The 12,757-nt window shown below is 39.4% G+C and overlaps 1 protein-coding gene across 1 annotated transcript; it reads left to right on the top strand.

Annotated features, from left to right (window-relative positions):
* Window positions 1-10,353: 10,353 nt before the first annotated feature.
* On the top strand, window positions 10,354-12,363 carry LOC137947824 (3-ketoacyl-CoA synthase 1-like). Its single transcript, XM_068793619.1, has one exon. The coding sequence runs from the start codon at window positions 10,415-10,417 to the stop codon at window positions 12,050-12,052; it is 1,638 nt and encodes a 545-aa protein (XP_068649720.1). The 5' UTR covers window positions 10,354-10,414; the 3' UTR covers window positions 12,053-12,363.
* Window positions 12,364-12,757: the final 394 nt, after the last annotated feature.

Raw genomic sequence — 12,757 nt, 5'->3', positions numbered from 1 at the left:
GCTCTCTGTGTGTCGCTCCTAATAATCTAACAGTAATGTATTGCTCTAATACCATTTGTTAGAAAAACCTTATTCTTAAATCCTAATCCAGAATTTACATCATGCCAAAATATTATAATTGGATCATTTCCAAACAATCACCTACTTTAGTGGAATTCTACGGTAATCGATACGAACGAATGATTGATTTTTTTATCTTCCTCAAATAAATCTCTTTATTTCCTCAATGGGACTGTCGTCTCTCTTCCGGATGGGGAGAAGAAAAACCGTCTGTGATTTAGTCTCTTGTGGACCATAACCATAATGTATCTTCTTATATAGGGTTCCCATAATTCCCTATGGTATTTACTCAATTGGCTCATATTCCTTAGTGGACTTAAAAAAATTAGTTCACTTAATTTCGACCCATTCCATTAAATAGTAAATATAATTGAATAATAAATATGTTGCCCAAATTAGAATAGGAAACGTGAGTTTCCTAACATTTTAATCTAAGAAAAAGTAGCACGGCCATGGAAACATCTAAACCATGAGGTTGGTCTAAGATACTGAAGAACTACTCGATGCATCATGAGCAACTCAAACCTTAAAAACCCAGAGACGCCGGCCGCCACACAACCCCGAGACGAGTTCCGTGGAGAAGGTCTGGACAGTGCCGGTTCTGCATAGCGTCCGCGCTCTGTGTGTCGTTCTTCGCAGAATTAGTTCAGAAATCCTCATAATCTAACAATAATGTAATGCTTTGATACCATTTGTTAGAAAAACCTTATTCTTAAATCATAATCCAAAATTTACATCATGCTATAATATTATGATTCGGGATAAATACCTGGATCCTTTCCAAACAATCACCTACTGTAGTGGAATTCTGCGGCAATCGATACGAATAAATGATTGATTTTGTGATCTTCCCCAACTAAATGTCCTTAGTTCCTCAATGGGACTGTCGTCTCTCTTCCGGATGGGGAGAAGAAAAATCGTGTGTGATTTAATCTCTTAGGGACTATAACCATAATGTGTCTCCTTATATAGGGTTCCCATAATTCCATATGATATCTACTCAATTAGCCCATATTCCTTAATAGACTTAACAAAATTAGATCACTTAATTTCGACCCATTCCATTAAATAGTAAATATACTTGAATAATAAATGTGTTGCCCAAAATTAGAATAAATTCCTAACATTTTGATCTAAGAAAAAGCAGCACTGCCATGGAAACATCTAAGCCATGAGGTTGGTCTGAGATACTGAAGAACTACTCGCATCATGAGCAACTCATATTATTTAAAAGGCAAACGATATTATTTAGAACGTAAGCCTCAAATCAAGTACTATCTGAATTCTATTCTGGCTTTTGTAATTCCATGTTGGTATCATCTCGTATCTGATACTCTCGAATTCACTAGCAAGACGGAGTATTTACCTTAAGACAATCAGCTTTCAGGTTCTGCAGCTGGAGAAACTGAGCATGGATCTTCCAGCCGTCTACACGCCTCAGAACCAATTATTGAGAGCCACATAAAAATGGGAACACCGAACAGCATGAGCCCCACGGGCACCATCCACAACTTCTTGTTGGCTTGATGGTATCGTTTGCTCCAATAGACCAGTATGAAGCTTCCTAATAGGCTTACGGAAATGTAGAAGAAGACCCAAGCAACCGAAGTCTTTGCGGCCTGCTTTTTCACCACAAACTCCTCTCCCATAGCCTAAGAAGACACGAAGCCACGGATAAAGTCGCCTCTCTCTTCGTTTTGAATAAATCAAACCGCCCAGAAGAGGAAGATTGTTGGCCTCCTCCAACCTGCTGTCTCCCCAGTTTGGGATCTCCGTTGATATGCAGAAATCAGTTATCTATTGCTTAAATAAATTAGATATGATTAGACAGTTTTTGTATTCTAGGTTAAGTTTTTGGTAGTGGTCAGTCAAGAGTCCACTAGATGAGTATAAAATAGAGTTCTGATGAAGGCTCCTGCTGGAGCAGTAAATTTGCCTCAACGGTATTGCATTGACCCACCATGAGAGTGATCGGTTAGCCAGCTATTTCAACAATAGTTTTAATAAACCTACTCACTTTGCCTTGGTTATTACCCATCCAAGTTAAAACAGTGGCTCGTGTGAGTTATCTGTGAAATAGGAAAAGGAGAGTGGCTCGTGTGAGTTATCTGTGAAATAGTAAAAGGAGACGAAGACAACAAAAAGAACTAAAGATTGGCTCAATATCTGAAGTAAAATATTTTGTTCAAATACAGAGACTTTTATCTTTGTAGGTCTCTTAAATGCATAATATACTTTTTGTGAAGACATATTGAGGATACATAAAAATGAATAGTCAAGATAAGTTAATACCATTTTTCGACACTTTTGGAGCCCGATAATTGTTCTAAAGAAATTACATCAAAGAGTTTGCTATAAGCAAATATCTATTGCAGCTCTGTGGTACCTTGAGTTATTGAACACATCACAAAACTAAAACATCCTCATCAAATGTTGTATAAGTTTTCCAAATATCTAGCCAAATAAATGGGATTAAATCAGGTTGTTGACCCATTTTGGCACTATAAGAAGACCCAATGAAGATTGGCAAAACTACGTAGCCAAGACTGCAATAAGAAATTAACATTTTTGTTGCAACACTATGATATATATGTCCTTCACCTATTTAAAGTTGTTGATTTCAGGATTTCATACTATTAAGATCTTCAATTATAGTTTTGGATGAAGAAGGAGAAGAGAAGAAGAGAAGAGGAGAAGAGAAGGAGGAAAGACGTGAGGACGGCTGAGAGAGAAAGAGAAACAGAGTGAGGTGGACACTTAGAGGAGAGAAGAAAGGGAGAGAATTAGAGTTGTAGAAATATCCAAATCCTTCCCCATAGCCTTTATTTATAGATATCAAGAGTACATAAATTATAAGTATACCCTTCACCCTAGAGAGAGTGAACAAGAGACAAAAAATATAAGATATTAACAATAATGATACCTACACTTGTCTATGTTTGTCAACACTCTCCCACAAGTTGGTGGTGAAAAAAATCGTATATCCATAGATTGGTATATACAGTGGAGAGGGTTTTTGAGTTCACTGACTTTTTGAACATATCAACAAGTTGTCTATGAGTTGAGCCATGTTTACGACTTATGATTCATGCTTGTAACTTTTCTCTCACAAAGTAATAGTCCACCTCGATATGCTTAGTTCTCTCATGAAAAAATGGATTAGAGGCAATGTGGATCGTTGCGTGATTGTCACAATAGAGTTCCATAGGGCCTTTTTGTGGAATCCTAATTCTACTAGAAGAGATTTAATACATAGAAGTTCACTTACTGCATCTGTTGTGGCTCTGTATTCTATTTCTGCATTGGGCCATGTAACCACATTTTATTTTTTACTCCTCCATGTAACAAGGTTACCTCCAACTAGTGTATAATATCCTGGAGTGAATTTTCTATCATTCAATGATCCAGCCCAATTCGCATCGAAAAAATTTTCAATATTGAGATGACCATGACACTTATATAAGAACCCATGTCTTGGTGTTTTCTTCAAGTACCTAAGAACCACTCCAATGCTTGTCAATGAGACATCTGAGGTTTATGCATATACTGACTGACCACACTTACTACAAAAAAAAAATATATGGTCTAGTCACAGTGAGATGGATAAGCTTGCCAATTAGCCTCTGGTACTTGCCCACATCAACTTCTTCTCCCGAGCCAGCAAATAGTTTTGTATTTGTCTCCATAGGGGTGTCAGAAGGGTGACCACCCATCAGTTTTTGTTTCTTCAAGCAACTCAAGAACATATTTTCTCTATGATAATATAATATCATGTTTGGACTGAAAAACCTCAGTATCGAGAAAGTACTTTAAGGAGTCCCAAGTCTTTCGTTTTGAATTTTGTGTATATCTTTTTTTTATTTGACTAATACTATCAATATCACTACTTGTCAAAATAATATCATCCACGTATATAGCAAGTAGTATGACTCATTTCTCAGTATGCTTGACAAATGCGGAATAGTCCACAAAGCAACCTTGTGAACCCAAATTGAATCATTGCTTGACTAAACTTGTCAAACCAGCCCCACGAAGATTCCTTTGACCATATAATAATTTTGAAAGGTGTCACACTAACTCCTCCTCAACCACATATCCAGGTGGTTGCTACATATAAATTTCCTCCTTAATACCACCATTGAGGAAGACATTCTTTACATTTAGCTAAAAGACATGACATCGAAAATCAAAAGCGAGAGATAATAAGAGATGCACCGAGTTGAGTTTGGCAACTAGAGAAAAGGTTTTCTCATAATCAATCCCATAACATTGGGTATAACCTTTAGCCACAAGGCTGACTTTAAGGTGAACCATTGTGTCATCTAGATTTTGTTTGATAGTGAAGACCCATTTACAACCCACTAGTTTTTTTCTAGATGGTAGGAAATAAGGTGTCGTGTTTGATTCTCGCAAAGGGTTTTCATCTCTTTGTCCATGGATGGTTTTCATCTTGGATTCTATAGGGCTTCTTGATAAGATTGAGGAATAGCAAGAGAAAAAAGACGCAAGAAACCGACATCAAGATGGTGATAACTGATGGGTGGATAAAAAATGAGCAATGGGGTAAGATGTAGAAGGTCGGGTGTAGGCCGTAGGTCCTTCCGAAGAGCAATGGGCCAGGTATCAAATGGAGGACCAAAAATAGGGGGTGGAGAAGGAGAGCTTACCTTAGAGGAATTTGGAGACTCCACATATATAGTGTCAACCAATGCTTCAAGGGGCAGGGTAAGTACATCAATACAGCCATGAGTTGTTGAGTCATCAATTGGAAAAATAGGTTTAGGAAACTCATTGGCAGCAGAAAAACTAGGTGGGGCACTAATTAATGGATAAAAGGGTTTTGTCTTCAAAGAATGTGACATCACTAGAAATAAACAGTTTTCGAAGAGACAGATCATAACACACATATCATTTTTTAGTACGAGAGTATCCCATAAAAATACATTTAATTTCCCTAGGGTCCAATTTAGTAGTATGGGGGAAAGTATCATGAACAAAATGGGTACACCTAAAACTCTCAAAGGAAGAGAGAATAGTTTATCACCAGGAAAAAGATGTGAATATAGTGTCTAATTACCAACCACTGAAGAAGGTAACATGTTAATAAGATAACATGTTGTGAAGATGGGATAGGGCCAGTAGAAATTAGGCACATGCATGTGTTGTAGTAGAGCACAAGCAAACTCAAGAAGGAGTCTATTTTTCCTTTCTGCCACCCCATTTTGTTGTGGTGTGTAGACGCAAGATGTTTGGTAAATGATGCATTTTTTCTGGCAAAAAGATATTGGAAGTTCATAGATAGATATTCCTTGGTATTATCAAAGTGAAGAATATTTAAGGTGGTATTAAATTGAGTACACATCATGGCACAAAAAGACTTAAAAAGCGGTAAGACTTCTAATCTTTCTTTTAATAAAAAATGAGCAGGAATTATGGGAAATTTGCAGCAATTAGCGCAGTCCAATAGAGTGATTAGTAGACAGCAGAAACAACAGATACAACCTTGGATAATTGTTTGAAAATAAACTTCTTACAGCAATGGAATCTTTGATCATCTTCCAAATGAGAGCTAACAAAAACATCAACTTTTTCAAAGATTGCAGAGAATCCCGACAAGATAATGTCTGAAAAAAATGTCTTCGCTAGCTATACAAACCAACATAATAAATCAGAGAAGGATAGAGATAATTGCGACAAAAGATAAATCAAACCAACCGAGTAGATAGCAATAATTGCAGGAGATAAACCAGCCAGCCGAGCAGAAGAAATCAGAGCAGTAGGAATGTTCTCATTGTAAACATAAGGGATACTGATGCCAACTGCAATCCCAAGTCGGGTGGTCAGGGAGAACAAAAGAGCCTTGGTTGCTATTGCTCTGGACTTGAACTTTGCTTGAACAATACACCCTCCAAGTCCCATGCCTTCAAAGAACTTATGAAAACTCAAAGATGAAACAAGAGGTTGAATTTCAGTGGGGCTCTCAGAAGCTCCAAATGAAATCCCAATTGTCACTGAATGCACCACAATCCCCAACTCCAGCACTTGAGAGATAACATGGTGACGGGTAAGATCTCTCTTGCGGCAGACGGCAAGGCGGACCCATGAGCATGGCCGTGAGCCCCATGTGTATGCATATGAACATGACCCACATGTTCCTCGTCTCCTTGCTTTTCTAGTAAAGCCTTGTTGAAGTGGGTCAGATTGAAATACCCAGTAGCAAAAGAATCCACCATTAATGTTCCAATGGCGAAAAACATGGCTATGAAGCCGCTGAATAGGAACTTTCCCCATGGAATCTCATCCAAACAGTGCAAATTCAAGTTCTAAAACTCATATGGAAAATGGTGATCCAGAGCAGTCGCTAGAATCGCCCCTACAACAAAGGCTTTGATTATGAAAAAGACATCTTTCTCTAAACTCAAAGTTGGGATCACTTGACCCAGAAATGACAAAGACACTATGATCGACCATATGGAAACAGTGGTGGCAATTACCAGCAGCAGAGAGATAATCAACCGGAGAAACCGAATTAGCAATATGAGCAAAAGAAAAAAAAAGTTCATGGAATCCTTAAACCATACATGTGAGTTCTGAAAATCAATGCTTTGATACCATGTAGATTTTCAAGACACCATGGATTAGCACATGGAGAAAAGGAGAGATGGTATGTTGGGGAGAAAACAGGAGGGAGAAATAGGTTATGGACTTGTGTCCTGACCCTTCCCTTGAAGATCTATTTATGGATGAATGAAACTATAATATTACAATTATGCCCATAAAACTTAAACTAGTTTCATCATTGCCATCTTTATGAGATGACTCTTTATTTACGATCATGCCACCACTGTGTGGGCCTTCTTTGGTCTATGGGCTTGAACCCATTGTCCAACATTTTCCTTTCTTTTTGTTTAGAATTTGAGAAAGTTTCAACTAGAACCAATAAAATCTAGTTATAAAGGACCAACTAGAACTAGAATCTAGCAGCAATCTCTTGGGGAGATTGGAATTTTAAAAGGTGTGTATTGAGCTACACGTGGCTTCAAGAGATGCAAAATCTTTTTTTTATATAATTCTAGCTATTAGAGTTTTAAATAGTGGATTTCCCAAACAAGGGTTCTTGGGCGGTGAATATCAATAGGGGAACATCGATAATAAAAATTCTCTTTGTCTCCTATGGTGTGTGCATGTTTGCTTTAAATTGAAATTGCATTGATGCATGATTTTTTCTCACACGCACTACTTAGTTTTAATTTGAAATTCTCAACTCACCCCCCTCTTGAGAAGCCACCTGGGCCAACATCAATCTGATCCAAGAGAATCATACCTAGTGTCTTGAAAAGTTTTGAAATTGTGAAGATAAAATTATTTGAACTTAGTGTGAAGACGAATGTTTGTAGTTTATTTCAACAAATGCAAACTTAGAGTTGTTGGATGAGGCCAGGTCCAACCCAAAAAATGACTAGCCAAGCCACTTATGAGGCCTATTGTTCAAATTTATAACCCATTGACTTTTCTTCTCATTTTTTAGTGTGGGATTTTTTTCCCACTCAACACTCCTCCCATCAAGGCTTACACATAAGGACTTGAGACATGGGCGAAAACCTTCTAAAGGAGCACACAGACTCCCACTTCATGAAGCTCACACACATAGAAACTGCCTACCTCATAGAATCCACAACATTGATAACTTGGAGAGCACAAAGTGGGTTTTAGCCCACACACACAACTTGCTCTGATACCATGTGAAGTTGAATCCAAGGCCCATCCCGAATTGACTACCCTAATCAGGAATTTTTTTTCCAACTAATAAAATTAAGATCTTTGTACTCACTAATATCTATGTAGAACTATTCTTTAATAAGAGTCATCCTCCTCCAAATCCTTTGATAGATGGTTTATTGTTATTTATTATTTTTTTAATTTATTATTTTTTATATAATTATAAAATTTTCAATAATTTTTAAAACTTTGTGGGAATTTTTTGTAAATATTAAATTGATTATTTGATATTTTTATATTTTTATATTTTTATTAATTTATATTAAATATTAAAATATCAATTTAAACAAAAATAAAAAATGATATTTTTTTAGGTTTTTCTAACGAAATTCAAATTTCACTCGAAAACAAAAAATAATACAAAAATTTATAAAACAGCCTATACCAGCAAATTTGTAATGAATTTAAAAATTCACTGCTAGAGTGTACTCTCTGCTAGCAAAATTTTAAATTCATTTTGAGAAAGTGTCTTCTTCGCCAACGAATTCATAAAATTGTTGGTAGGTATTTTAATTTTTGGCAGTGAAATTACAAATTCTTTGGCCGTAGTTTTACTAGTGGAAACGAGTAAGCAAATTCTATTAGCATTTTTCACTGGGAGCAGTTCTTCTAGTGAACTTTGGATTTTCTCCAAGAAAAAAATTGCTTGCAATTGGGATGTAGATCAATGGACAACAAGCAATGACAAAGATTAACACCAGGACGAAGAATTTGACTTGACCCTATTAAGTTGTCGAACCTAATAAACACCTTACACTGTGTCGGTACGCCATGGGTGTTGGAATGGGGGCAGAGCCCCCGCCAAATCCACGATATATTGACTGCTATTTTATTAAGGGTAGTTTAGAGATTTTACACTTGTAATCCGGTTACCCTAATTTTCTCTTTATATTTGGGGGCGCCGTTATTAGGGTTTTATCACTCGGAGTACTATCATCCGAAGAGAATCATCCGTTGCGGCCTGAGAGAGGTTAGAGAAAAATACTTGTAAGTGTATGTGATTTCTCTTATAAACTATTTCATCTTCATAGTGGATTATTGCAGTGATGGAATACAGGATAGACGTAGTCTCACCTTGAGGCAAACCTGTATAAATCTTGTTGTCTTTTTGTGCTTGTTTTTTCTTTTCTCCTGCGATTATTATTATTGCTCTTGTTAGTTGAAATTAGGGCATTTAATTCCTAACATACCCACCTTAAAAACGTAGTCTCGGGTTTTCTTCCTCACCTTGAGGGACATGGACGGGGTTGAGAAAAAAATTACATAGATTAAGGAGGTGATGGGTTATACCAAACCAGCCGAACCCAACCCGACCTTAACCCGGCAGAGAGTATCCATCTATGCCAACGAATTTGTAAATTTGTTGGTACAGATTTTAATTTCTGACAATAAATTTAAAATTTGCTAGCAAAAGTTCTACCAATTGAAACAAGAGAATTCTTCTAGAGATTTTTTTCGTTGGGAGAACTTCTCCCAATGCATTTTGAACTTCAATCAGCAAATAATCCATTTTTCTTGTAGTATCCTTATGAGTTATCAAGTTCTATTGTCTTTAAATGAAGGGATCTAAGATATGAGAAGAGAACATATGTAGATCAATGGACAACAAGCAATGACAATGATTAACACCAAGGAAAATCATAATTCCATGATCAAACCCAAAACAAAATGTCTTATACTTCATATATATATCTAGAGAGACACCAGATTAAACTACAAAAAGTAGATGTTTTTCTTACTAATTGTGGTGGTGGTAGGTTGGTTGGGAAGGATCGGGATCCGACCTTAATTCTAACCTGACCTAATTAACTTACATAGTTTTTTTAAAAATTATAATTATATAATTGAAATAAAAGAAAGAACATCTTTAATTTTTTAAATATTTTTATTTATTTATTTATAAAATAAATTTTTATTTTTATTTTTATTAGATTAAATGAATGATAGATTTGGTGATGGACCAAAGCGAGCTAGCTTGGATTGGCATTGACTAGTTTAAGAGGAAACATTGATTTATCCAAAGTCCTACTTGGGAAGGGCGAAGGCTGACCTTAATGAAGTATGGCCTTGGGAGTCCTATGCATCGTTAATGAAGAGCAACCATGCAGGGCGTGGAAAAGAAACGTTAAAGAGTACAGGACGATTGAGGAGTTTCAAGGATGAGCAGAAACAATTCATAGCGCGACGGAGCATTCATTCGGTTCCATTCAAAGTCGGGGCCCAGGATGGAAACCGCGTGGAAAGCTCGTATCGTACAGTGACCAATATCTGAGAGAAGCGAACAGCTATAGGCAACGAGCATCCACACGTACGTGTGTCAAAAGGCTTTAAAACGCAATTTCCGATTTTCTCTTTGGTGGTTGAACGATCTGCCCTTCTCTGAACTACTCCCATTAAATGGTGCCCATTAATCCAGCTTTCTTGTAGCCAAGATACACCCCTTCCATTATTTAAGATTTCTTTATTTATAGAGGGACGAAAAGAGAAGAAAAAGTATCTTTCGATCCATTTCAATGGTCTCTGCAATACTCTCAGAGATCGATAGATAGAGCGATACTTGTTCTTAATTCGTTATATGCGCTCTGAGGGAGAGAAAGAAGAGATGGAGAATATAGACATGGATAAAGAAAGCCTCACGGCGGAGATGGCGTTCAGGGATTCGTCTTCGGTGGTGATAAAAATCCGGCGAAAATTGCCGGATTTTTTACAGTCGGTGAAGCTCAAGTACGTAAGGCTTGGGCTTTGGTACATTAGCAGCCGTGCAGCGTATGTGGCGCTAGCGGGGCTGCTTCTGTTGGTGGCCCTGGCGGTACCCATGATCCGGCTCCGGTTCCAGAGGTTTTCAGCTGTCTGGAACCAGTTCAATCTCGACTTTGCTACCGGTTTAATTTTTGTAGCGGTAGGGATCGTGCTGCTCACCGTTTACTGGCTCAAGCGGCCGGGAACTGTGTACCTTGTCGATTTCGCTTGCTACAAGCCTGAGGATGAGCGGAAGACGAGTAACCAGGAGTTCCTGGACATGACGGAGAGCAGCGGGAGCTTTGAGGAGGAGACGGTGGAGTTCCAGAAACGGATAGCTAAGCGCTCTGGATTAGGGGATGAAACGTACCTGCCGTGGGGAATTACGTCCCGGCCGCCTAACCTCTGCATGAAGGAGGCGAGGCGAGAGGCGGAGGCAGTCATGTTCGGCGCCCTCGATGCTCTTTTCAAGAAGACTGGAGTGCGGCCACGGGACGTGGGGATTCTGGTCGTCAACTGTAGTTTGTTCAATCCCACGCCTTCCCTTTCGGCCATGATCGCCAACCACTATAAAATGAGGACTGATATCAAGAGCTTCAGCCTTGGCGGGATGGGATGCAGCGCAGGCTTGATCTCCGTCGACCTCGCCAAGGATCTACTTCAGGCGAATCCTAACAGCTACGCCGTGGTGGTCTCCACGGAGAACATCACCCTGAACTGGTACTTCGGAAACGACAGGTCGATGCTGCTATGCAACTGCATTTTCCGCATGGGTGGTGCGGCGGTGCTTCTTTCTAACAAGCCGCGGGACCGGAGAAGGTCCAAGTACCAGCTTGTCCACGCGGTGAGGACGCATAAGGGGGCAAACGACAACAGCTACCAGTGCGTGTATCAGAGAGAGGACGAAAAGGGGAATGTGGGAGTGTCACTGGCGAGGGAACTGATGGCGGTTGCCGGCGACGCACTGAAGACGAACATCACAACGATGGGGCCACTTGTACTACCCCTAACGGAGCAATTCAAGTTTTGTCTTACTCTGTGTCGGCGGAAGCTCTTGGATTCCAGAGTGAAGCCTTACATCCCAGACTTCAAACTAGCGTTCGAGCATTTCTGCATCCACGCGGGGGGTCGGGCAGTGTTGGATGAGTTGCAGAAGAACCTGCAGCTAGCAGAATGGCACATGGAGCCGTCAAGGATGACGCTGCATCGCTTCGGCAACACCTCCAGCAGTTCCCTTTGGTACGAGCTCGCCTACACCGAGGCCAAGGGCCGAGTCTCCCGTGGCGATAGGATTTGGCAAATCGCCTTCGGGTCCGGGTTCAAGTGTAACAGCGCCGTCTGGCGAGCTCTCCGGCAGATTCCACCGGCTTCCGCCTCCGGCAGCCCCGAACAGCCCACCACTGATCAGTGGCTCGGCAACCCTTGGGTCGACTCCATACACAAGTACCCCGTCGAGATTCTGACCAATGCATGAGATTAGACGTCTCTTTCAGCAATTCTTCTCATCCACAAGCTGTGATTATTTGCAGATCACAAATGTACACTATCAAATGTAACTATCTGCGAAGAACACAGATGAAATGGCTTTTTTCTTTTTCTTTTTCTTTTTCTTTTTCTTTTACCTTTTCTTTCTCCCTCTTAAACTTTCGAATTGCCACTGTGTTCGATTCTGTTATACAAAAGTAACTGTATCAAGTAATCGAATAAGGATTTATTCGGTAGCTATCCTAGTGAGTAGTGATCACTAAAGGTAAGAGACGGAACTTCATGTTTTTCACAGCTGAAGCTTTTGTTTCAAGGGACAGAGGGAAGGGGACGCTGCCCTCTCTTTCCCTTTCCACTGCCAGTCGTGTCAGTGGAGGGCGAGGAGGGGGCCGAGAGTGACTCTCTTCTTGGTAAGAATGGCAAGATGGCCTTCTGCCATATGAGATGGACTTGCCTTTTGTTCATGGGGAATAGCTTTCTGCTACTTCACGGAATTAGCAGATTTCTAACCCATCCTTGGGTTATCTAGGTGATCTAATTTTTCGTAAAATGCAGAGGTAATCGAAAGGAAGAAGTAAAGATTCTTAACCCAAACGGAGAATAGAAGAGATCAAATAATGAGGCAACGATTGAGGTAAGTAGGAAGGAATAAGATAAGTCAGATCAACCACTATTGCGTTGCAACACTGTTCCA

The sequence above is a fragment of the Aristolochia californica genome, unplaced genomic scaffold, assembly GCF_029961685.1.
Source record: "Aristolochia californica isolate CCGP_79_NKW_82.1479 unplaced genomic scaffold, dmAriCali1.0.hap1 SCAF_13, whole genome shotgun sequence".
In the NCBI taxonomy this organism is placed as follows: Eukaryota; Viridiplantae; Streptophyta; class Magnoliopsida; order Piperales; family Aristolochiaceae; genus Aristolochia; species Aristolochia californica.
Note: the sequence above shows the minus strand (reverse complement) of the source record. Positions and strands in the feature narration are given on the sequence as shown.

What these genes read in the sequence shown, in the direction of transcription:
- LOC137947824 (XM_068793619.1), top strand. Translation starts at nt 10,415, where the DNA reads ATGCGCTCTGAGGGAGAGAAAGAAGAGATGGAGAATATAGACATGGAT.